The sequence below is a fragment of the Stegostoma tigrinum genome, chromosome 1, assembly GCF_030684315.1.
Source record: "Stegostoma tigrinum isolate sSteTig4 chromosome 1, sSteTig4.hap1, whole genome shotgun sequence".
NCBI classification, from domain to species: domain Eukaryota; kingdom Metazoa; phylum Chordata; class Chondrichthyes; order Orectolobiformes; family Stegostomatidae; genus Stegostoma; species Stegostoma tigrinum.
The window spans coordinates 53,172,990-53,200,015 of NC_081354.1; the positions used below are offsets into that span (position 1 = coordinate 53,172,990).

The 27,026-nt window shown below is 40.1% G+C and overlaps 1 protein-coding gene across 2 annotated transcripts in view; it reads left to right on the forward strand.

Moving 5' to 3' along the window:
* Window positions 1–27,026, forward strand: part of tmem131l (transmembrane 131 like) — a 158,504-nt gene that overhangs the window by 49,656 nt on the left and 81,822 nt on the right. For both annotated transcript variants that reach the window (XM_059645409.1, XM_059645410.1), the window contains exons 5-7: window positions 9,496–9,619; window positions 15,976–16,092; window positions 18,704–18,802. In XM_059645409.1, the coding sequence (XP_059501392.1) occupies window positions 9,496–9,619; window positions 15,976–16,092; window positions 18,704–18,802 (340 nt within the window). The remainder of the gene's footprint in view (window positions 1–9,495; window positions 9,620–15,975; window positions 16,093–18,703; window positions 18,803–27,026) is intronic.

Consider the following 27,026-nt stretch of genomic DNA (forward strand, 5'->3'; position numbering starts at 1 on the left):
TTTACCTTTACAACCAGTGGGAGAAGTTTACTTGCAGACGAACTGGAGCCAGTGAGGAGTACTAAATGAGATTAGCTGACAGCAAGTGGCTCACTAACAACTAGTCATTGATCCACAGATCAATGACAAAGGCTTCGACCTGCAAGCAGCTATGTGATTGAGTCTCAACTGAGAGTGTAAACAAGATAGTGAGAACCCTTTGAACCTTTGGAAAAAGAGAATTTGTCTTTGTCATCTAAAGCCTGAAGAAAAGGCTTTTATTTTTCCTGGGATAAGACCATAAGACATTGGAGTGGAAGTAAGGCCATTTGGCCCATCAAGTCCATTCCGCCATTTAAATCATGGCTGATGGGCATTTCAACACCACTTCCCTGCACTCTCCCGTAGCCCTTGATTCCTTTTGAGATCAAGAATTTGTCGATCTCTGCCTTGAAGGCATCCAACGTCCCGGCCTCCACTGCACTCTGTGGCAATGAATTCCACAAGCCCACCACTCTCTGGCTGAAGAAATGTTGTCTCATATTTCAGTTTTAAATTTACCCCTTCTAATTTTAAGGCTGTGCCCACGGGTCCTAGTCTCCCCGCCTAACGGAAACAACTTCCTAGCGTCCACCCCTTCTAAACCATACATTATCTTGTAAGTTTCTATTAGATCTCCCCTCAACCTTCTAAACTCTAATGAGTACAATTCCAGGATCCTTAGCCGTTCATCATTCGCTGAACCTACCATTCCAGGGATCATCCAAGTGAATCTCCGCTGGACACGCTCCAGGGCTAGTATGTCCTTCCTGAGGTGTGGGGCCCAAAACTGGACACAGTATTCTAAATGGGGCCTAACTAGAGCCTTATAAAGCCTCAGAAGCATGTCGCTGCTTTTATATTCCAACCCTCTTGAGATATACGACAACATTACATTTGCTTTCTTATTACGGACTCTACCTGCAAGTTAACCTTTAGAGAATCCTGGACCAACACTCCCGGATCCCTTTGCACGTTTGATTTGCGAATTTTCTCACCATTTAGAAAATAGTCCATACCTGTATTCTTTTTTCCAAAATACAAAATGTAGTAGGAACTGCAAACGCTGGAGAATCTGCGATAACAAGGTGTAGAGCTGGATGAACACAGCAGGCCAAGCAGTGTTAGAGGAGCAGGAAGGCTGATGTTTTGGGCCTAGACCCTCATTCATTTTTAAAGAGGGGTCAAGGCCCGAAACGTCAGCCTTCCTGCTCCTCTAACACTGCTTGGCCTGCTGTGTTCATCCAGCTCTACACCTTGTTATCTCGTATTTTTCCTCATCAGTTTTGTAAATTTTTCATCGATGTCAGACACCTCCCATAAATTGAGGAACTGGTTGCATTATGAGTCTAAGTCTAAAGGTATGAGGCTGAAAAAGCACGTCAGGTCAGACTGTATCTGAGGAGCAGGTGAGCCAATGTTTCGGGGCGACACCCTTTGTCAGGGCTGGGGAGGGGGAGAGGAGCCAAGAAACAAGTGGAGTAGGTGGGGTGGTGATAGAGGAATGTAGGTAGTGAGCTATTGTGATGGGACATTGGGAGGGGTAGAGTGGATAGGTGAGTAGGAAGATAGACAGGTTAGGTCAGGTCAGGTTAGGGCTGGGCTTGGGATAAAGCTGGGGATGGAGGGATTTTGAAAGAGTTGAAGCCAATGTTAATGCCATTGGGCTGTAAGTACCTGAGGCAAAATATCATATTTTGTTCCTTTGGTTTACATGTGACCTTACTCTGACAGTGGAGGAGGCCAAGAATGGACACGTTGTCAGGGAGTGTGAATGGGAGGGGGAATTAAAATGGATGGCAGCTGGAAGGAGGAGTTGGCTGTTGGGTGCTGAGCGCAGATGCTCTGTTAACCGGTCCCCAAATCTGTATTTGGTCTCCCTGACATAGAGGAGACCACATTGGGAGCAGCATTTGCAATAGATAAATTTGAATGATGTGCAGGTGAATCTCTGCTGTTTGCTGGATCTGGAAAAATTGTTTTGGGCCTTGGACAGAGGTGAGAAGGGAGGTGAGGGGGCAGGCATTGCATGTCTTGTGGTTGCAGGGAAAGTTATTGGCGTGATGGAGGAATTCGGGAGAGTAGAGCTGACAAGGGAATCATGGAATGAACAGTTCCTGTGGAAAGTGAATAGGTGTGGAGAAGGAAATATCTCTTTGGTGGTGGGGTCTGATTGGAGGTGGCAGAAATGTTGGAGGATGGTGCATTGGATCCGGAGGTTGATGGGGTATTAAGTGAGGACAAAAGGAAGTCTATCCAATTGCTGTTGGGGGTTGGAGGTTTGAGGGCAGATGTGCAGGAAATGGAAGAAATGCAGTTGAGGGCATCCTTAATTACCTCGCCATCATTGCATAACTTTTTGGTCTGTCTGTCTGTCTGTAAGTGGGAGTTTTATAAGGGGTTTAAGAATTTTAGTTATAACTACTGGAGTTATCTGTCAATTGTTCATGATTGTTTATCTGTAGTTGGAATCTATTTTATTCGTAAAGTGCTTGGTCTGTGCTTTCTGTCATACTGAGTCTAACTTGGGGAATTCTGATAAAATCTATAACTTTGAGTGTGTCTGGAGGGGCTTGGTTTCTAGTATGCTATACCATTGAGGCATGAGAACTATCTTGCTTTGATTTCATCACTGCACTGGTCACAATATAAATTCCAAGTGTTTTACCCAGTTGCCATTTTATATGCTTTATTCGGTTCAAAATAAGATCTATTAACCAGGTTTCTTTAATAAACAACAGTCTCTTTAATATAACAAAGTAGCTATGTGACAAAAATGATGTCTGATTGATACACAGTTTGAAATATGAAACCCCCACATGTACATGTGACACAAAACTTTAAGAAAAATTAGACAACTTTCCCTTCAGGAACTAACCCGTGAAAAATATTTTTTTTAAAAAAAACTAATAACTCTGCTTGCTGGAAATTGGAAACACAAACAGATTGTTGGAAAAACTCAGCAGATCTAGCAACGTTAGTGGAGAGAAAGCAGAATTAATACTTCTGGTCCAGTGACCCTTCAGTGCTGATTGTCGCTGGGGAAAGGCTGGTATATATGGTAGGGATGGGTGGGAGTAGGAATAAACAATAGTTGGGGATGAATACAGTATGTAGCTGGAGGAACACAGCAGGCCAGGCAGTAGCAGAGGAGCAGGAAAGCTGACGTTTCAGGTCAGGACCCTTCAGAAGGTCTTGACTCAACGTCAGCTTTCCTGCTCTGCTGCCTGGCCTGCTGTGTTCCTCCAGCTCCTCACTGTTGTCTTAGACTCCAGCATCAGCAGTTTATGTTATCTCTCAGTAGGAGCAGTGGGTTGTTTGTGGTAGCAGCCATGTGATAACAAGGCCTGGTGTGTGGTAGTTAGGGTAAGGACATGGGAGAAGATGCTCAAGCCTGAAAATTGTTGAACTTAATATCAAGCCCTGAAGGCAGTAAGGTTCCCAAGTGAAAAATTAGATGCTATTCTTCCAGCTTGTGAGAGTTTCACTGGAGCACTGCAGCAAGCCTGACACACTGGCCAGGGATCGTGGAGATGCTGAAGCGTCAGGCAACAGGAAGCTCAAGATCATTTTTTTACAGGCTGAATGTAGGCGTTCAGCAAAGCAGTCGCCCAGACTCTGCTTCATTTCCCTAATGTAGAGCAGACCACATTGTGAGCAGAAAATACATTGAACTAGATTGTGAAGTGCCGATAAACCACTGCTTCACTTGGAAGGGGTGTCTGGAGCCTAGGCTGGTGAGAGCTGGACCAGATGAAGTTGAGAACATGGTGGAAATTGGAAACATAATTGATAGTTTTCCAATTCTGGATGAGAGAGGGAAACAGCATTGATGTCTTTGCACTGGAGAAAGAGTTGTGGGTGGGGGCCGAAGCAGAACTGGAAAAACAAATGTACCATGTGCTGCACAAAGAAACGGGTATAATTTTCACCTGAAGGAAGCGGGAGGACTTGACGAGGGATCAGCTTGGCCGGGCAGAGGGGATTGTCATGGATTAGGTTAGTTCAGGCCTTTGTCAAGGAAGAAGCAGAGAGTCTTGAGACCACCCTTATGGGTGATGGATGTGTAAAGGCATTGCACATCCATGTCGAAGAGGTGGTGCCTGGAGTTTGTGAACTGGAAATTCTGAAACTAATGCAAGGCATTGGAAGAATCATGGATGTAAGTGGAAAGGGAGTGGACAAAGGGAGAATATTTGTAGAAAGGGATCAATTTTCTGAATAAGAAACAGGCAGAAATAATGGGTCCAGTTTGTGGATTTTGGGAAGAAGGGAGAAGTGAGGTTTGGGAGACTGAACTTGGAGGTAGTGGTGGAATCTTGCCGGATGAATTGAGATTAATGACCATTGTGACAATGACCTGGTGTTCAATGGTGGGGATTGTGGTCCAGGGGGGGAGAAAATTATGTGTCTGAGAGATGGTGCTCAGCTCAGCAACATGTGATCAGTACACCAGACAACTGCACCTCCCTCCTTGTTAGCAAACTTGAGCGCGAAGTCAGGATTGGATCTGTGAGCACAGAGTGCAGTCAATTCAGAGGGAGATGTGTTGGAATGGGTGGGGGTACAGAGCACACTGGCTGCAAATTATTGCTATATTTTTATAAAAGGATAAGATACAAAATTTTCCAGAGTTCTTCAGTCTGAAATGTTTCTACATGTCTACAAGTTAGTAATCACAGATGATTGCATGTGAAGAAGCCAGTGACAGTTTGTTCAGAGAGGTTGAAGGGGAAGCCTTCTTCTGGGAGACTAGCTACCTGTGATTTTCTGAAACTGAATTCTTGAAAGTGCTTCTCAAGAAGGTAGCAGAGACTGAACTGGTGGTCTTATCTCCTCCTTGTGCTATACCCCAGTTGAACCCAAGCAATCTGTCACACACCTGACAGAAACTCAGACATGTGACTTCTAGTAACTTCAAGTAGTTCTTTTATGATGTGCCTTCAAAAAAAATGTCCAAGCAGTTAGCTTAAATCATGTGACTTCTAATATTTGCCTTTATAAATAAGTGTTCTACATTGTCCTTCCGGAGGTGCTTGAAAAAACCAAGTCCTGCTACTGCCTCATTGCTCCAAATGACCCAAGTTTCACAATCCTTTCAATGGATATTCAATGAAATATTAATAATAAATATTAATATTAATAATGTCAACCCTCAAATTTTTTCATGCCAACATCTAGAGACTTCTGCCAAAATGTGTGGGAGCCGCCCCACAGGCTACTTCAGGAATGACCTGACAGAGTCACCCTCATGGAATTATCTCTTTCAATCTCCTAGCTGTGGCCATGGCCTGGGAATTCGTAACACAGACTGTAGGCCCCATGAAGTCTCATGGTGTTCTATCAAACGCAGGCCAGGAAGCCACCTACTAATTACCATCTACACTTCCACGGGGCCACCTTGAATCTGTATTCTGCAATATTTAACAGCTAGCACTGAGGGTGGCAAGACTGCACATTATACACCAGGACTTTAATGGCCATGACCAAGGGTGGCTCTAACACCATTACTGACCATGCTGGATAACTTTGAATAGATCTAGCAACTCAAAACTAAGTGTCCATGATGTGCTATTCCCCTCAAATGAGGTGCCAATAGGGAAGTTGCAATGCAACATTACTTGTGTGGCAAGCAGCATGTAATGGGTATGGATAAATGATCCTACAACTGGATCAGATATAAGTTCAGCTGTCATTTCACATCCATGTGGATGGTGGACAACAAAGCAGCTAATAGAAAGTGGAGGTTCCACAAATATCCCTGTTCTCGATTTATTGCAGAACTACCAATGCAAATACCTTAGCCGTATCTTTTGCAAACATCTTTGTTCAGAAATACTAAGTAGATGCTCCAACTCTGCCTTCTCTTCATCTCGGATGTTGGTTATCAGCCAATTCTTTTCCCTCTACATGATATCTACAATGACTGAAGACAGTGGATATTGCAAAGGCTGTGAGACCGAATGGCATTCTCGCCAAAGTAATGAATAACTGAGCTCCAGAACTAGCCAAGTACCATTATAAAACTGGTATCAACTTGGGAATGTCGAAAATTGCACAGTTGTGTCCTGTCCACAAAATGCAGGACCAATCCAACCCAGCCACCCTCGGTCACTCTTGGTCATCAGTAAAATGCTGGAGAGCGTCCTCAAACTTTCAACCAAAGGGCACTCAAAAGAATAACCTGCTCGTTAGTACTGTGCATTCTGCCATTCCCTACTTAACTCCTGGCCTAATTCCTTTAGAATTTTGATCTATAAGTGAGTCTAGAGTGTTGAGGACGGCAAAGAAAACTGAGTTAAGGCTACAACAGAATAACATGATCTTATTGAATGGCGGAGCATACTCAATGGGTCAAATGACCTAGTTTTAATGTTTTGAGGATTGAGGATGCCCAACCACTGAGATGCACATCACAAACAGATCAGTTTGGGATCTGCTTGTAGAACAATGGCTGGCTAATCTTCATTGTAGATTGACATTCCTAGGGCTATTTGTGAAGAAGAATATCTCTTACCAGTGGTATAAAATCTTGCTAGTGAATGTAAAAGAAAAATCCAGCAACTAACTCCTAGGGGTTATCAACAGTGCCTGTGGTTTCCATACAGCAACGTTGCAACACATTTAACTAATTATAACTTCAGAATGACCCTGTGAACTTAAATGATCTTTTATGTTTTGGAACTTTTGAAGAAAAAGTGATGTGTGCAGTTAACCTGCGAAATACCAAATCTAGCAAAATCTAGACATTTACTCCAGTACAGACAAGCCAATAAAAAAAACACATTAAATCATAATTTCCCCTCTCTGATGTTTATCCCAAATGCAGCACCTTAAATGGATCATCTGCTCATTAATCTCAATGCTGTTTGTGCAAAAATTGGATTCTACATTTACCTATAGGACAGTAATGATTACACTTCAGAAGTGCTTAGGGACATCCTGAATATATGAAATGCAGTATTTAGTTTTAAACATTTACAACCCATGTCTATGCTGTCAGAATTGTAAAACATTATCCTGCTGTTTTATCTGCAGTTTCTAACAGCTAAGATTTTTTTCAAAAAGACTGTTTGAAACACTGAAGCATGGTTAAATTTAATTTATATGCCTAATCCAAAACCTTTTGAGCAATTAAGCAGGAACAATTTTGAGACAGTTTTCAACTTTACTCGCCTGTTTGGGAACTTAGTGAAGCAAATCATCTGCCTATATTAGATCTTGCATGATTTTAATTTTGTCAACAGAATGAAAATGGGATAGCTTCAGCAACGAATGCCTTATGCGTTTTCTACTTTCAGTTTTGGGTTCAAGTTCTAGTGAAAGGAGATTGATTGATTTAGTAACGTTCTCTCCATGGAGGCTTCTAGGCCTGTGGAATATTTCCAGTCTCCTTTCCCCCTCCACTCCCTTTCCACAGCTAAAATTATCCATTCTCGGAAATGTCTTTGTAAACCTACTGTATTGCCCCTCTATTGCAGTCGCGTATCCTTCTTGTAATTTGGCAGCTAAGACTATTTGCAATACTCCAGCTGTGGCCAAACTGGCCTTTTTTATATAATTCCAGCACAGCCTCCATGTGAGGTTGTTAATTTGCTCGCTGAGCTGGCTTGTTCTTCAGACGTTTTGTCACCAGCTAGGTGACATCGTCAGTGGAACCACTGATGAAGAGATTTTATTCTACTCCGCTTGGAATTTATACTGTTTGGTCCGTTATGGTGAGTAGTATCGTTTCCAGTTTTAATTTGTATATGGGGTCTAATTCTGTGGTTTGTTGATTGCATTATGGATGGAGAAACATTCCTCTAAGAATTTCCGTGTATCTGATTTGTGGTTACCTTAAACTGGCCTTCATTGTCTGAGCGTACAGATATTAAGAAGAGTTTATCACGCCCTTTTGCTGCTAGTTGGTGTTCATGTATTCTGATGGCTAGTTTCCTTCCTGTCTGTCTGATGTAATGTTTGTGGCAGCCATTGCGTGGTATTTTGTAAACCACAGCAATCACCCCAATGCCGGCAAATGAAGCAGCATTAGGATGCTACTAAAATGGGCCAGGGGACACTGCAACACCCTAGAACCATGCAAGAAAGAGGAAGAGTACCTATACAAAATCCTCACTATAAACTGATCCCCGTAACTTCATCCTCAGATGTCTACTAAACAGACAACAGGAGGATACAGTACACCCTAACACTGGCCACACTGCCATACATCAGGAACATATCAGAACTTGCAAGACTCCTAAGACCAGTAGGAATCATGGTAGCCAACAAGCCCACAGCCACTCTACAACAAACACTTACAAGGATTAAAGACCCCATTCCCATAACATGCAGAACCAACGTGGTTTACAAAATACCATGCAACGGCTGCCACAAACATTACATGGGACAGACAGGAAGGAAACTAGCCATCAGAATGCATGAACATCACCTATCAGCAAAACGGCATGATGAACTCTCCTTAATATCGGTACACTCAGACAATGAAGGCCATCAGTTTAACTGGGACAACGTAACCATTGTAGCCAACCAAATAGACACACATAGAAATCCCTAGTGGCATGGTCCTCTGCCCATAATGCACTCAACAAACACTTAGAATTGGACCCCATATAAAAATCCATACAGATCAAAACTGGAAATGACACTACTCACCATAATGGACCAAACAGTATAAATTCTAATGGAGTAGAATAACATCGCTTCATCGCATGCCTCACTGATGTCACCTAGCATGGTGACGAAATGCCGGAATGAGAGCAAGCCAGCTCAGCGAGCAAATCAACAACTTCACCCACAACCTGAGCTACAGATCTTTGCCAAAATTTTGCTACCCTTCATGTTCTTATAGTCTAAGATTTGGCTAATAAAGGCAAATATCATCTTATGCATTTTCAATTATGTTTTCTACCAACCCTGTTATTTTTAAGGATATGTGGACAAGTACTCCAACTTCCTCCAGTGGTTCCTCAACTTCGTCCTTACATTTACTATGTGGTCCCAGGCCTTGTTTACTAACTCTCTATATGCATCACTTTGTACTCCTCTTGATTGCAGAACCCCATTTGCCACTTTACTGCCAAGTTGATCTGTCCCTTGATATTGTTCTGTATCCAATGACTTGAATGAGTAGGTTGTCTTTCATGACCACCTAAATGTCCCAAGACCATAATCCCAGACTAAATTCATCCCATTTGCTTATGTTTGGCCCATACCGCTCCAAATGTTTCTCATTCATGTTCTTATCCACGCTACTTTTGAATGTTGTCACTGTACCCACAAAACTACTGTATACAATAAAATCTTTTTCTTCTCCCAGGCAGTTAAATAATTGTGAAGTGTTATCACTGTTGTACAGCAGGTAATGAATTAATAGTTTGTGTATTTAGTTCCATTACTCATTTTGTTGGTGTATGTCAGACCCAGAAACTGACTTCAAGTTCCTTGTTTTACTTTCCCTCCTTTTGTCTGTAGGCCAGTCGGGCAGCCACGGGTTAAAGAATTTTTTATACAGAACCCAACCTGGGAATTGCCAGTCGTATTGGTTTCAGTGTTTACATTGAGTAGACATTTCCATCTACCACCTATAGATAGCATGGTAAGTATTGCAAGTGACCATCAATAACCTCTGCCAGTAGTTTGCCTTTTTAAAAATGTATCAGTGTTCATTTATTCAATACAATTGACCAGAGAGAGTCTTTGATTAAACATTGAAGAGTCAAACTCATCCCAGATTTTCAAAGTGATGTTGAATCTAATTGAAAGAATTTTTATATACAGTGGTTTAAAAGAATCTGAACATTTTTGTCAGTAGTTTTAAATCTGAGGCCTATAATAGTTAATTCCTTTTCCCCAATGACCGCAAGATAAAGGATAACAGAATGGTTATAACACAGAAGGGATCCATTTGGTGTGTTATCTATTCTGGCTCTCGGCAAGAACAGTTCACACTGTCCCATTTTCCCTGCTTTTCTCTGCATCTCTGCAGATGGTTTCAGGTATTTATCTAACTTTCTACGAAGCTGCGTCAGATTCTTAATCCTTCTACCAATGGGTATAGTTTATCCCTATGTACTCTGTCTAGATTTCTAATATTGAACACCTCAATCGAATCTCACCTCAATTAGTAGAACAGCTCAATGTTTATATATCCGTGAGCATAGTTAAAGTTCCTCGTCTTTGGAACCATTCTTCCAAATCTTTACTGTGCCCTCTGTAGTCCCTTTACACCCTTCTGAAAGTATTGTGGCCAGGGCAATACCCCAGTTGAGGTCAAAACAATGATTTCTGCATGTTTATGATAACTTCCTTACTTTCATACTCTGTCCCTGTTTATAATACTCAAGATCTTTTATGTTTTCTCAACCTGGTATATCACATTAGTTTACGTACGCACTTGCAAGGTTCTCCTCTCTCTAGCACATCCCATCTAGGATTGTTTCCTGTACTTTATATAGCCTGTCCTTGTTCATCCTACCAAATTGAAGCATGCACTTGTATTAAATGTCACCCACTAATTTTCTGCCCTCTCCATCAACCTGTCCGTATCTTTTGAAGTTTATCACAATTCACGTGCTTTCAAGTATTGTCACATTCACATGTTGGAAAATGTGCCTTGTGTAACCAAGTATTGATCATTAATGTATCAAAAAGTGAAAGGATAGTGAGTGTTGGAGAACACTGTCTTACATACCTTCCTCCCATTGGAAAAGCGTCCATTTACCACAATAGCTTCCTATCACTCAGCTAATTTTGTTATCCTGGTGATACTGTCCCTTTTGTTTCATGGAGTCTAATTTGCTCACCAGCTTGAATGTGTAATTTCATCAAATGTATTTTAGCTGTCCATGTGCTAAATCAAACATGTTGTGGCTCACAGTTTGGTATGGAAGAAACACATTTGAATTGATGATACATTGACAATAGTACTGTGGGAGAAAGGAGCTGTTCCAAGTGGTCGGGATTGTGAATCATGCAGGTTTAGAGATTTAGCGAATCACCTAGCTGTAGATAGAACTTTAAACTAAATATTTGGGGGAGGTGGAGCAGGTTCAGTTGCATAGTAAATCAAAGGTAAAGGAGAAAGTAGGATTTTGGTTACTGATGGGGCTGATTGTGCCTTTCATTTATTTCCTGGTAACAGTGTTTGAATGCCATATTGCACCAATGAATTATAAACACGCAGGGAAATTCAACAATAGAACAAACTTAAAGGCTTGTGTATCTTAAGACACAAAACATTGGTAATAATGATGAACTGATGGTACAAATCAGTGTAAATGAATATGATCTCATAGCCACTAGAGAAACATGTTTATAAGGAGATGAAAACTGGGAGCTTAGCATTCAGAGATATTTGACCTTTTGGAGAAGTGGGAGAGATGGAAAAGTGGGTAGAGTAGCACTGTAAAATAAGAAATGAAAGGAAGGCAGTTGTGACGAGTGATCTTGGCTTGGATTTGGGCCAAGGCAAAAAACAACGAGGGAAGGAAGACATCGGTAGGATTCCCTAATAGTAGCCAATCTGTGGGAAAGGCTAAAAATCAATAAATAACATGTAAAAAGAATCCAGCAATAATTATGGGCGACTTTAATCTTGTTGATTGAGTTAGTCAATTTGGAAAGTTTAACTATGACAATATTCATTGAGTGCATTAATAGTTTTCGAGAGCAATATGTCATGGAGCCAACTAGAAAGCAGGCTGTCTTGGATCTGGGAATAGGTAATGTGGCAGGTTTAATAAACTAATTCATATTAAAAGATCCCTTGGGAAGTAGGGATCATAACATGGTAGAATTTAATATTTGGGTCGGAAGAAACTTAGTATAACTTAAAGAATTACAATTAAATGTGAGGATAGAGTTAGCCAAGGTGAACTGGGTGGAAAGATTTGCAGGAATAACAGTAAACACAGTGGCAGACATGTAAGGTAATTCATGAATCTCTGCATAAAAAATATCCCGGTAAGGAAGAAAGATTCTGAGAGGGATAAACCAACCATGCCTAACCAAGGAGGTTAAGGAGAGTTTTAAATTGAAAGCAGAAGTATTTGGAGGCATAAGTCAGTGATTGCCTTGAAAATTGGGATCAATTAAGAATCCAACAAAAGGAGGACTAAGAAGATAATAAAACCCAAGAAAATAAACTGTCGGGGAAAACTAACAAGGAATATGAAAAATGACAAGAGCTTCTTTAAACATATAAAAAGGAAGCGAGAAGTCCAAAGTGAACATGGGCCCTTTGGAAAATGTATCTGGGGAGATAGTAATGGGGAGCGAGGAAAATAGCAGAGGGGTTAAACAGAGATTTTACATCCATCTTTATGGTGGAAAATACTTTATCCCTTTCATACTAAAGAATATGGGACAGGAAATGAGTACCATCACTACAAAAACAGTGTTGGTCAAACAGATGGGGCTAAAGGTAGGTAAGTCCTCCAGCAGTGATGGCTTGTATACTGGGATCCTAAAAGAGGTAGCTCCAAAGAAAGCAGATGCTAGTACGTTTTCCAAAAATCTTTGGATTCTGGAGGTGTTCCAGTGGTTTGGAAAATGCCAAAGTGATGCCCCTATTGGGAAGGAGGCAAAAAGTGAGTAACTATAGGCCAATTAGGCTTGGATCCAATGCAGAAAATATATTGGGGTCAATTATTAAGGAAGTAATGAGAGTAATAAGAAAGCATATGGTGTTTTGGCTTTCATTAACAGGGGGATCAATTTAACAGCCGCGAGGTTATGCTGCAGCTCTGCAAAACCCTGGTGAGACCACACTTGGAATATTGTGTCCAGTTCTGGTTGCCCTATTATAGGAAAGTTGTGGAGGCTTTGGAGAGGGTGCAAAGGAGGCTTACCAGGATGCTGCCTGGCCTGGAGGGCTTGTCTTACGAGGAGAGGTTGACTGAGCTCGGACTTTTCTCTGTGGAGAGAAGGAGGAAGAGAGGTGACCTGATCGAGGTGTACAAGGTAATGAGAGGCATGGATAGAGTCGATAGCCAGAGACTTTTCCCCAGGGCAGGATTGACTGCCACGAGGGGTCATAGTTTTAAGGTGTTAGGAAGGTATAGAGGAGATGTCAGAGGGAGGTTCTTCACTCAGAGTTGTGAGCGCATGGAATAGTTTACCAGTGGTAGTCGTGGAAGTGGAGTCATTAGTGACATTTAAGCGACTGCTGGACATGCACATGGAGAGCAGTGAATTGAGGGGAATGCAGGTTAGGTTATTTTATTTTTGAATTAGGAATATTCCATGGCACAACATCGTGGGCCGAAGGGCCTGTACTGTGCTGTACTTTTCTAAGTTCTGTGTTCTAATGGCAGAATGTTTGATAATCTAATCAAGGACAGTCAGTGTAGCTTCATGAAAGGAAATCATGTCTGACTAACTCAGACATTTTTGTGGAAGTCTCGACCAGAGTTGATAGAGAGACACCAGTGGATGTATGGTATTTGGACTTTCAGAAGATGTTTGACAAGGTACTTCAAAAGATTAAGCTATGAAAGCCTGCTGTGTGGAGGAAGTATGTTGATGTGGATAGACATTTGGCATGTGGGCAGAAAAAAAGCAAATGGTGTTTGTTTTTTCATGTTGGTGATGTGTGATACTGCAGCCAAATTTGCAAGCAATACAAAATTAGGTGGAAAGGCACATTGCGAGCGGGATGCAGACAGTTTGCAGAGATATTGGTAGGTTAAGTAAATGGCCAAAATGTTGGCAACTGGAGCATAATGTGGGAAAATTTGATGTTAATTTTGAAAGGGAGAAGAAAAGATTATTATTAAAATGGAGAAAAACTGCAGAAAGCTGCAACACAAAGGGAGTTTAGGGTACTAGTGAATGAAACACAAAACAGTCAGATACAGTTCAGCAGATAATCAGGAAAGTAAATGTAATGTTGGTCCTCATTTCAAGAGGGTTACTGTATAAGAGTAGAAAAGTATTACTGCAACTGTAGAAGGTGCTGGTTAGACTGCCTTGAGTCCTGGAAGTAGTTTTGCTCCCCTTATTTAAGGAAAGTAATCATTTCATTGGAGGCTGTTCAGAGAAAGTTCAATAGGATGATTCCTAGTGTGGAGGGATTGCCTGACAAGCAAAAGGCTAAACTGGTTGGAGTTGAAGTTAAGAATGAAAAGTAATCAATCTTATTGCAATATATAGGATTGTTAAACTACTTGACAGGGTAAATGCTGAGAGGATGTTTCCCCTCATGGAAGAGTCCAGGACCAGAAGGCATGTGCTCAGAATAAAGGGATGCCAATTTAAGACTGAGATGAGAAATTTCGTCTGAGCGTTGAGTCTTTGGAACACCTTGCCACAAAACTGTGGGGGCAGAGTCCTTGTGTGTATTTAAGGCTGTAATGGATAGATTCTTAATCAGTTGAGGAATCGAGGTTTATGGGGGAAAAATTGAGAGAAAGTAGATATGAGGAATGTTGGATCGACCATGATCCTATTGAATGTTGGAGCTAGCTTGTGGAGTCGAAATACCAATTCCTATTTATTATGATCTTATGTTCTTGCGTTTCTCTTAGTCCTTTCTGTTTCTGCTTCAGTTAATGTAAGAAAGTTAGTCACCTGTGATTTGCACTTAACAAGTACTTGCTTTCTAAATTAATTCGTTTGTCTAAGCAAATCTGTATGTTTTGGAGCGCTGTTACTGATTAAACTTATCCACAGTTGAGGTCTTGCTGAGCTTGTGCTTGCACTATTGTTCAAAAAAGGATATAACGTTGCAATTTTCCAGTCATCTGCTAACACACCTCTAAGGTGGATTGGAAAATTATCAGTGCATCTTCAATGTGTACCCTTACTTCTCTGTATCTCCTGTCTACCTGACTGAGTGACGTGTCCATTTTAATTACATTCATCCCATCAAATACACTCGCTTTCAATTTTTAACCTATCCAGTGTCTTAAATACAGAAGTGATTTTGGCAACTTCTAATTTCTTGGCAAAAATTAATGTGAAGTACTCAGTTAAGCGTCTAGTCATATTCCCTACCTCCATGCATGTGCATTCTCATATGTATCAAGCTCCCCCACTCTGCAGCTACTTTTATCATTATGTAAAGATGATGTCAGAATTCACCTCTATGCTGGCTGCCAGTTTCTCTTCGTAAAATAAACGTACCGGTAGTCACCAGTACCTTTCAAAACTTAAGGTTTTTTTAAACTCTTGCACACTCTTTAGATGACTTTATTTATATTTTCCCACTTTCCTTTTTTGGACCTTCCATATTCAACCTGGTTTTCAGTTGCGTTAGTGACATCCATTGTATGCAACCTCTTTGCTTCACCTTACTTTCTATAACTCCTTGACGATGAAAGGTGATAGAGTAGTTTACAACAAGAAAGGGGGCATTTGGCCCATCAAGCCCACCACAGCCCAATGGAAAAAGTCAGAATCACTCCCTCACTTGGGTTCTGTAGCCACCCAGTTTATGTACTTAAGTATTTATCCAGGCTTGTTTGGAAATGAAATTATTGTTTCTCCACCCATCACCTTCATGGACAGTAAGTTTCAGGTCTCCATCACTTGCATTAAAAATAAATTCTTCAGCACATGCCCCATGCTGTGTCAGTGCTCCTGAACACCTATTTGGAAATATGCAACATTTGAGCAGCCCCTGTGTTGGAAGATAAAATGAATTGTCCATGTAAAAGCTTTGGGAAAATCTCTTCCGCAAGGTGTCTACTATTGTCATCTCAGGGTGAAGATTGTTTGGAGCAAATGTACATATAAATTATATCCAATAGTACAAAATGTTGGTGATATAGTGGTCTTTCAGGTCTGTTGCATTGATAAGTTTTAAGTAATTGCTGGTATGATGCAGTGATGCTAACAGCATTTAATCCATAAATCAAGTGTTTATTATGACAAGGAGACAAAAACAGTATATATGCAGACTGTAATTATTGTCATGAGAATTTTTAACATTTTGTACTTTCTATGCTCCAGATAATTCCAGCAGGAGGAAATATTATACTAAGAGTTGTCTTTCTGCCCACTGAAGAAGGAACTGTACAAAATTCTTTATTTATAAACACCTCTACCCATGGGACTCTTTCATATCAGGTTGGTAAATTGACTTAATTCTAAAGCACCCTTTCTGAAAGTTCCCTTGTGCACACGAGATCTAGATGTAGCTACCATACTACACAGCTTCATGAGCCAGCATTAATTATACAACAACTTGTACTGCTGTTTGAAGTTTCCTTTTATAAAGAGATGTTGAAATAAAAAATGATCAATTGCTTCCCTTGTTTTCACAATGAAAGTTATGCACAAGTCTGTTGATAAACGACATTTAGATGTTATGCTGCTTGACAGTTGTTGGCCAAATCTCTGTTCAGGCTTTAAGCTTTTGAGGCAGCGTGCATGGCTGAGGTACAACATTCACATTGCATTTTGACTATTCCTTGAAAGATGATACTGCTAAAGTATGAGTGAAGGCGTAGGTAGTTAAGAATCTGAAGGGATTAAAAATTGATTAAAGTTGGGGGGCAGGGGCATTAAAAAGGATGACTGTACTTTCCTTAGTCACAAGGTCTGAGCGGGACATATCCAAAGATGCTGAAGGTAGAAGGATGAAAATTGAGGCGGCGTTGGCCATAATCTTCTAATTTCCCTTAAACTTAAGGATTGGCCTGGCAAACACAGGCCAGTGTGTTTTGACCTCTGTTGGAAAAATTCTTGGAATTTTTTTTAAACAGTTTGGTCGTAGGATATGCATTTTGTTGGCTAGGTCAGCAGAGATTGCTCAGATGCAGTTGAGCCATAAACAGGACTGTATTTCTGGAGCCTCTCTTAAGCCAAGCCAAGTAAGGATGACTTTTTTTTTCCTAAAAGACATTACTGAACCATATGGGTTTTTATGATAGTTGACAGTGGTTACAGATTCCCATTAAAAGAGCTTTTTTAATTCCAAATTTATTGTATTGAATTCAGATTTCACCTTTTTACTTTATGATAATCAAGGCCAAAATGAGCAGGCACTTGGAGCAGTGTATTTAACTGTGGGACCTGCTTTGTTGTACTCCATCATGGCCAATTTTCTTGTGCTGTCCCCATAACCCTTAATGTCATCATTAAGTAGAAATCTCCTGATACCTGGGTGAACTTAATGACTGAGCTTCCACAGCCTTTTTGGCTAGAGGATTCCCATGAGTTGGTACCTTCTGAGTGAAGGAATGCTTTTTCGTCTCAGGCCTAAATGGTCTAAGATTGTTTGTCAAAAAAAGCCAGCGCAGATATGCTAAAGAAAATTCTTGTTAACCAACCTGATTGAGATCTTTGAGGGTAGAGGAAGGTTGATGAGGGTGATGAAGCTAGTTTGATCTGTATTGGCTTTCAAAAGCTTTTGTTTTATTAAAGTGCCACATAACAGATTTACTAATAAAGTTGAAGGCCATGAAATATGAGTGACAATGGCAGTATGGATACAAAGATGACTTCGATACCAGAACTACTACTTGGGTGAACACTTCTCAAAATTTGCAGGCAACATATCTAAAGGTTCATAAACAGTCTGGCAAAATGGACAGACACGTGAGAGATGAGAGTTAATGCAGAGAACTGTGATATAGTATGAATTGTGAAAGGATGAACAAAGAGAAGCTTTAGGAAGCCGTTGAAGACTTTAGAGAGGGTGCAAAAAAATTTATTAAAATTGTGCCAAGATAAGGGACATGAGCTACATGTGTACAATGAAGAAGCTGGGTTATTTTCTTTTAGAAAAGATTGAGAGGAGATTCATAGAAGCTGTGCAACATCATTAGGGCTATGGACAAAATATCTAGATATCTTTCCTAACGAAGGATGGGCCAAGAACCAGAAGAGACAGATTTAAAGTAATTGGCAAAAGTACCAAAGGCAGCATGAGAAATGTTTATGTGCAGCAGGTTGTTAGGATCTAGAATGTGTTGCCTGAGAGAATGATTTGAGACATTGAATTGTGACTTTCAACAGGGAATTGGGAACATTTGTGAAGAGAATTGCATGGCTCCATGAAAGGGACATGGGGCTTGGTAAATTGCTCTTGCAGAAAGCTGCTGCAGATACAGTGGGCCACTGGCTTCATTTGTGCTGCAAGTATTTGATTACTTAATTTTTGATTTGGACAAATGGAATTAACTGATGTTGTGAGGCAGATGAAACTCTGCTACTCCCTTGAGGAATATTGATTTTACCATCTAAAGTGATGTGATGGTGTGGCGGTGCCAGTGTTGGCTGTGTAAGGTGATCACGTTACTATTGAAGGAATTCTTCTGCCCATGAGTAGGTGCTTTTGGGGTTTGGGGGAGGGGGCTGTTTGCAGTAGGGACAAGGTTAGCTCGTTTATAAATACATCAAACCTCTGCAAACCTCAATAGTCAATGTGCAAAAAGGGAAGGAAAGCTATCTGTGTCCTCAAACTCTTTTAAAATTATTGAATAGGAAGACTTTTCCACATGAAAATTTTATTACTTTGTGTTTAAGTTGATCTCTGATTTATTTAAAGTTTAGTAAATAAATATGTTTACAGAAGTTAGAAGTCTTGAAGCAAATTTTATTCTTTTCAAACAGTTGCAATGTATGAGATCTTAAGTAGAGTCTGCTGAATGAAGGGAAATCAATTGTACAATTATATTGATATTCACTGAATGCTGAATTGTCCCTTTTTCATTCCTTTAAATTTAAAAAAAAGATGATTGGTGTTGGAGGTCGCAATCCTGAGCCAGTAGTGGACAATCAACATTACTTAGATGACAAACTCATCTTTTTTCCACACATTCAAAATATTCAGGTTGGTGTACATATACAAAGACTGTCAAGACTGAATAATTTTATGCAAACTAAGTCAAAAACATTAGCATAAATAATTAACTGTACACTTTATTGTTTATTCAATGCCGGAATTCTTTGTCTTGGTGTATTTAAATTACTACTGTGCCTTCCAGTGGAATCAGTATCTTTGCTCTTTGTTGACTGGAGACGAAGTGGCTCTGAACTTGCTTAGTCAAGATGATCTCTTTCCCATTTGTGTTCGATCAAAATTGTACAGAAATCAACCCAGCAGCACCATGAGCTAGAGCTGGAAATCTGATAATTGGATGGCTATTAGAGTATTGCTTGCTAGTTTACTTAATACATTGAACTGCTCGTTGCAGAAATAGCCAATATACAAGAAGGGAAGGGAAGGAAAGAGGAAAGCTATTTATATGGCCTTAATCTCACTTTGAATTATTGAATAAAGGGGGGGGGGGGGGGTGGGCGGTATTTCATTCTAGTTTCAGACAAGGATCATTTGCTTTCTGTCAGAAAAAAAATTTAAATTTCTAAAAACAATCTCTGGAGAAGATGGGTGGACATCTCCCATTTACTGTAAATGTCCGAGGGCCAGATCGCCCTTTGTGGTATAGGTGTGAAATCTACATATAATATTGATAGTTATTGATTCCTTCACTAGACTATACAGTAGATGCTTCTGTCGTCAATTCAGACAGGAAAACCATTGTTTAAGCATTGGAATGGTTTGCTTCATATTGTTTATGTTCAAATTATCAAAAATTTTTGAGATGCGGATGGGAATTGAAGTTATCTCTGAGCCTACTACAAATCTTTAAATGCAAATCTAATAGTGGTCTGGATGTCATGATCTTGGCGTTAATTGCATCTGTTTGTTTTGTCCCCATGTAAAGTCATTCCTCTCATCTCTTCCTAGAATATAATTGGGATTTCATCCAAGCATTTTGCTCAAAAAGAGCAGAAAAATTATCGGAAGTAGAGTTGCAATGGTAAAATTATGCCTTTATGACAAAAATTAATGCTGCAGGAAAAATAGAATAGTTGCATCCATAGAGGAGACCTTTGGCATGTCATGTCCATTTTGGCACTCTGCAAGACACCAAAATTGGTGGAGTTGCAGATAGTGAGGAGGATTGTCAAAGGATTTGGGTGGAGAATGGCATAAGGAGTTTAATCTGAACAAATGTGAGAAAATGCATTTTGGGAGATCAAATTCAGGTATGAATTACACAATAAATGGCTGAACCCTTTGGAGCATTGACTTAGAGGGATCTGGGCACACAGGCCCCTAGATCCCTGAAAGTGGCAACACAGATGGATAATGTTGTCAAGAAGGCATTCAGCATGCTTGCCTTCATCAGCCAGGGCATCAAATGTACAAGTTGGTTAGTTGTGTTATAGCTGTACAAAACTTCAGTTAGGCTACATTTGGAATATTGTGTGCAATTTTGAGTGCCACACTACCAGAAGGGCTTGGGCATGGGTACTTTGGAGAGGGTGCAGAGAAGGTTTACCAGGATGTTGCCTTGCCTGGACGGTTTTAGTTAGGAGAGGTTGGATAAACCTGGATTGTTTTCACTGGAAAGAGTCTGAGGAGTGACCTGATAGAGGTCTAAAAAAATTTGAAGCATTTATAGGGTAGGTCGTCAGATTATTTTTTTCCCCAGGGTGGAAAGGTCAACTACAAGAGGGTGCAAGTTCAATGAGAGGCAGAAAGCTTAAAGGAGAAGCGTGGGCAAAATTTATCATAGGGTGGTAAGCCTGGAAGGTACTGCCAGTGGAGGTGATGGAAACAGGCATGTTAGCAACATTTTAAGGCATGTTATGAACCTGAGGCGAATAGAGGGGTAGATACTACGCATGGGCCATAAGTAGTGGGTTTAAATAAAGACTAGGAATTGGCCCAGGCTTGGTGGGCTGAAGGACCTGTTCCTGTGCTGTATTTTATTGCATATTGAAATCTTTACTTAAATATATAAATCAGGTAGAAATAAAAAAATGGAATAAACGACTGTCACAAATTTTTAATAAAAGGAATATCTTGCTGAGCAGGATTATGATATTGCTCATTTCTCCGCTGAAAGTTTGAAATTATTCTAAAGTAGCAGTGATAAGATCTTGATGCATCTGAGCTGCCAGGGACAAGTAAGTCTCAAACAGAATCAGAAAATTTTGGAAATACTGAGCAGGTTCTACATAATCAAATAACCCAGCCACACCTCTTCTTTCACCAACAGTCCCATGCTGCTTACCGAATTGGGGTCTATCTCATTATGCCTATGCCGACAGCAAAAATGCACTGAAAAATATACAGTCCAAGCCACTTTTTTTTGTGAAAATGTTTGCCCTTACATACTGTTGCCTTTCTTGCCAATCTCATTATATGTGTCCTCTAGTTCTTGACTTTTATGCCAACTTGAATGCTTGTCTCCATCAGTGATCTAAAACTACATGATTTTGAACACTCATATCAAATTTTCTCTCAATCTTCACAGCTTCTTCAACCTATTCATGTAATTATCCATGGAACCATTCTTCTAAATCTTTTCTGCAATCTCCCTGCAACAGTACCTGAAAGATACCTTCACATCCTTCCTAAAGACTCTGCACAGAATTGGGATACAGTATTCCAGTTGAGACTGAACCAGAGTTCCATGAAGATTCATCAGAACTTTCTTGCTTTATCTTTTGTGCTGTTATTTGTACTTGCCAGAATCAAGAGTCTGTTTAAACCATTTTATTCAACCTGCTCTGCCATTTACACACACACCCAAATCCTTTTGTTTCTGTACCTCATGTAGAATTCTACCCTGTTAATAGATATTTTGAATCAACCTGTTCATATTTCTTATGATGCGCCTCCTGGAACAGGTTGGACTCCTACATAGACCTTCAGGACCAGAGGTAGGGATGCTACCCTGTGCCACAAGACCCTTTAGCCTGTTTTATCTTGTCTGTCCCCATTCTTTAAATTGAATTGTACTACTTTTGCACCTAACAACACACAGGGTGTATCCACACTTCATGAACTGTCATGGTTCAAGAAGGTGATTAACTATCTTCTCAAGGTCAATTAAGAATGGACATCAGAAAGCTGGTCTAGCTGGTAGTGTCCGCATCCTGCAGAAAAAAATTGAAAAGAATCTCACACTTCTCTGCGTTAATTTTCTTCTGTCTAATTCTGGCTATATCTGCTTTCTCTTGAGGTTTATCACCTCTCTTTGCAGTTCACAACATTTACAAATCCTGGCATCTCCAATCTGAAATTATGACCAGTCCACCTAAACCTAGACTATTTAATATAGAATAAGGAAAAGCTTTAGTCCTAGGATTGATGGTTGTGAAACCCTGGCATGTGTGTTAACTCATCAACTATGTGTTACTTTATTAAAACTTGAGATTAATTAAGTGTTATTTGCTTCCAACAAATCACTGGCTTTCATGAATTAATCCACTTTTATCCAAAAAACAATTTACTACCCAGATTATCATCTTGCGAAAATTTCCTTTGATCAAGGTTAAACTCACTGGCCTGTAGATTGATTGCTTTATCTTTACACCCATTTTGAACAGGTGCAAAATTTGCAATTGTCTAGTCCTCTGACATCAGATCATGGCAAATGCTTCCACAGTTTCCTCCCTTAATTCCCTCAGCATCCTTGGATGAATTCCAATTGGTCCAGGTGACTGACTTTACATACCACCAGCCTTTCAAAAATATCTCCTGTCAACTTTTGGCTCATGCAGTGCCTCAATTGCCTCCACTTGTTCTATGGCTACAGCAGAATCATCATCTTCTATTTTAAAGCGAGGTGCAAAGTACTCAATTCGCACCTCAGCTATATCCTCTGACCATGTGTCAATCTTTTGGTGCCTATTCAGCCAACCTTAACATGTTGCAACACAAATGAAGGCTATTCAACTAGTCACATCCGTACTGGGCTTATAAAGAAGCAATTCTTATTGTGCCGTTCTCCTGACATTTCGGCACAGGAGGAGACCACACTGCCTGTTGTAGCTACACTTGCCTAATGACAGATTTTTAAACAACAACCCTGGCTTTATATTCTCCTGCAACAGGAAATATCTTCTCCAAATCCACCCTATCAAGATGCCTCCACATCTGTTTCAATAAGACATCTCTTACTGTTCTGAACTTCAGTGAATACAAGCCTACCCTATCCAATCGTTCCTTGTAAATCAGCTGTTTCATTCCAGTTTGTCTGCTGAACTGCCTCCAATGCACCTGCATCCTCCCTTAAATAGGGTGACTAGTACTGTGCATAGTTCTCCAGATTGAGTTTAACAGTGTCTCTGTATAAGTGAAGCATAATCTCCCTACTTGGTATTCAATTCCCCTTTGCGATAAATGACGACAATTTATTAGCTTCCCTTATTTACAGATGTCTACATTCTAGTCTCATGATTCATGAGGACACCCCAATTCCTCTGCATTTCAGAGTTCAGCAATCTCACCACTTAGATAATATGCTTTTTCAAATTCTATCTGCCAGAATTCATAGTTTCATATTTTCCTACATCACCTCCTTATTTGCCACACTTTTGTCCACTCAATCAACCTATCTAATCATTTTTTTTGTAGCTGCCTTTTGTCCTCTTCACTTATTTTCCTACCTATCTTTGTGTCATCAGCAAATTTGGCAACTATTCCTTCTGCTCCTTCATCCAAGACATTTATATAAATTGTAAATCATTGAACTCCCAGTAATGATCCTGGTACGCACCACTTGTTAAATCTCACCACCCTAAAAAGGAGACATTTCAATGTCTATTCTCTGCTTCGTTTTAACTATTTCAATCTCCTTTCCACCACAATATGCTATCTATTACACAACTTTTATCTTTTGCAATAACCTTTGATGTAGCACCTTATCAGATACACTTACCTTCTGGAAAGCTATTGCATCCACTGTTCCCCTCAAGAACTCCTACCACCTCAAGAAACTCCAATGTTAGTTAAACATGATATTCTTTTCACAAAACCATATTGACTCTGCCTGGCAGCCTTGAAATTATGGAAGTGTTTCAGCATAACTTCGTTAGCAGTTCCCATCAGACAGAAATAAAGCTAATTGGCCTGTAGTTTCCTGCTTTCTGCCTTCCTTTTTGAACAAAGGAGTTGTAATTGCAAGCTTCTGATTCATTGGGACCATCCCTGAATTGAGGGATTTTTGGAAAATTAAAATCAATGTATCAAATATGTCACACGTCCATCAGGGCCTGGGTACTTGTCAGTTCTCAGTTCTAATAAATTATTATGTACTGCTTCTCTGATTGCAATTTTCCTGAGTTCTTCCCTCTCCTATTTCTTGATTTATTGCTGTATCTAGGATGTTACTTATATTGTCTATAATGAAGACTGATGCAGAATACCACTTCAATTCATCTGTTATTTCCTTATTTTCAATTATTAATTCTTCATTCTCACTTCCTGTAGCAATGCTCACTTTATTGACTTATATTTATAAAAACTCTTACTATCTGTATTTATATTTCTGCCTAGCCTTCTCACATACTGTAATGATTCCCACCTTATTACTATGTTGGCCTTTTTTTTGCTGTTTCTTTGAATATATTAAAATGGGACGGTGGCACAGTGTTTGGCACTGTAACATCAGAGAACCAGGGACCCAGATTTGATTCTGCTTACTGGTAACTTGCTGCGTGGAGTTTGCAAGTTTTCCCTGTATCTTCGAGGGTTTCCTCCCACAGTCCAAAGATATGCAGTTTAGGTGGATTGGCCATGCTAAATTGCCCCATAGTGTCCTGGGATGAGTGGCCTCAGTGAATTAGCCATGGTAAATGTGGGATACTGGTATGGAATGGGGAGGTAGATCTGGGTGGGATGCTTATCGGAGGGTCAGTGTGGATTCAGTGGGCCTCCTTCCACACTCTAGGGATTCTGTGACGATGTTTAATCTTCTGACCTGCAGACACACTTTGCACAATGGTATGTGGTTTCTTTCATTTTTGATATTTTCTGTAACATTTCCAGTTAACCACAAATGCCTTCATAATTTGCCTTCCTTAAATTCTATAAAATAGTCTTGGGCCTATCACTATTCCGCAGACTGAATGTAAAATTCAAACACATTATGCCTACTGCTGCCTAGGGGTGCCTTCACAGTGAGATCGTTTACTTTCTCTCATTGTGCAAATCTAGTGTAGCCTGCTGTCGGGTCACCTTAAGAACATTATGTTCTAAGAAACTCTTTGGCTACAGGGTAGGGTAAGCATATTGTTAAAGGGTTGGTGGGGATGGGAGGTGGCAGAAATGGTGTATACCAGCCCCATAAAAGACCCCTTTCCTTTAATTTCTACCTAACCTGTTTTCATGTCCTGCATTCCTGAGCTTAGTCCGTCCTTCTCTATTGTGCTAATATCGCCATTAACTAACTGAACTACTTCTTCACCGTTTCCTAATTTCCTGTTCTTCCTAAGTGTCCTGTACCCTTGATGATTCAGGTCCTAATTCATGTCATCCTTCAGCTGTCTCTCTGTAATGGTTACCAGATTGTACTCGTTCATTTCCACTTACACTGTCAATTTCTGTTTTGAATGCTATGTGTATTCAGATACAAAGCCTTTAGTTTTATCCTTTTATCTTAATTCTAATCTTATGAGTTGGTTAACTCTCCAATTTGCTTTTCTTTTACTTTTTCTTCCTGTCACAGTATTTCATTTTCTATATTAAATCCTTTCTCTTTTTTGCCTTGACTTTATTCTTTGATTTGCTACATCTTCCTAAACTTGAACCCTTGCCCCTACTGTTTAGTTTAATATCCCCTCTACATTGCGAGAGTTATAGAGTTGCAACAATGCAGTCCCAACGCAATTCAAATGGACAGCGGCCCATCTGTAAGTTCCTGTTTTCCCCAATATTTGTGCCAATGCCCCACGACCTGGAACCCACTTCCCACACCAGTCTTTGAGCCATGCATTCATCGTTCCAATCTGATTTGCATTATGCTATTTGCATGTGCTTTAAATTATAATCCAGAGATTTGCTTTTTGATTTGATGCCTAGCTCCTGTTACTAACTATGCAAGGGGCACCGTTTGTTTTCCTGCCTGTGTGCCATTAAGCACCTAAACACTGACCATATTTAACAAACAAATTGTAGGAGGTGTGACTGCCGCCTGGTACAAAGAATCCAGGTAACTCTTGCCCCCTCCATGATGTGTCGAAGGCTGTATATGTCAGCCTCCAACTCAAACTGTGAACCAAAACTATTTGAGTTTCAACATTTGCTGCAGAAATATTATTTCTGGACCAAACTGTCATCCAGGAACTCCCACATGCTGCAACTGTGATACATCACCTGTACTGCCATCTTTAACATGTTTTTCAGGAACTATGATTTATTTTTGTTCTGTTATATAGTTTCTTAGACTTACCACCGGTTATACTATTTGATTCTTAGAAACAGATTAAACCTTAGTCACTTAACAGATACTCAGCAAATATCTAGCTTATTTTCCTGTTGTAGCAGAAGAATCAATGCTTGAGGCTGAAAAGGTCTGGAGAAAAATAAAAGAAAACCTCTCTCCTTCCCTCCCTCACTCACAACCATCTAACTGTTAATGCTCTGTTCTAAGTCATGTAAGTACAAAGTTGCCCCAAGATGGTCAGTTTTACGTGCTACTAGGAGAATAAGTCTAGTTGACTCAAGTAATGAGAATCTGGTTTCAGCTGCTGCTTTATTAATCCCAATTGCTCTTTGAAGACCTTGTTTACCTTACTTAAGGCTGGGAGCTGCAGAGTTTAAACTGTAATTTTCAATCAAGTGTCAATTAGAAACAAAATATGATTTGTGCAAAACAAAAATTTAGATTTTCCTATCTACCAGTGTAAGTATTCAGCCCCTTCTAATTTGTATCTTTGCCTTCGGTGCTGACCCTTCCATTGAGGGAAATAGGTCTTTCCCAGTATCCCAGCCTGCCTCAACTTGAACAGGATCAAATCTTGCCTCAGTTTTCTTTGTTAGGTTGGGGTTGCTTTCCTTCTATCAGTTTTGCAGTTCTCGTGACATTCTTGTGAATCTCTGCACCCTCTCTAAAGTGCGATTTATGTCTTTTGAGATGACTAAAACTGCCAGCAATACTCAAGTTGTGGTCCAGTAAATATTTTGTGTAACTTCAACTTAAGTCCTGCTCTGTTGTATTGTGACCTGGCTGATAAAGGGAAGTGTTCCATATGCC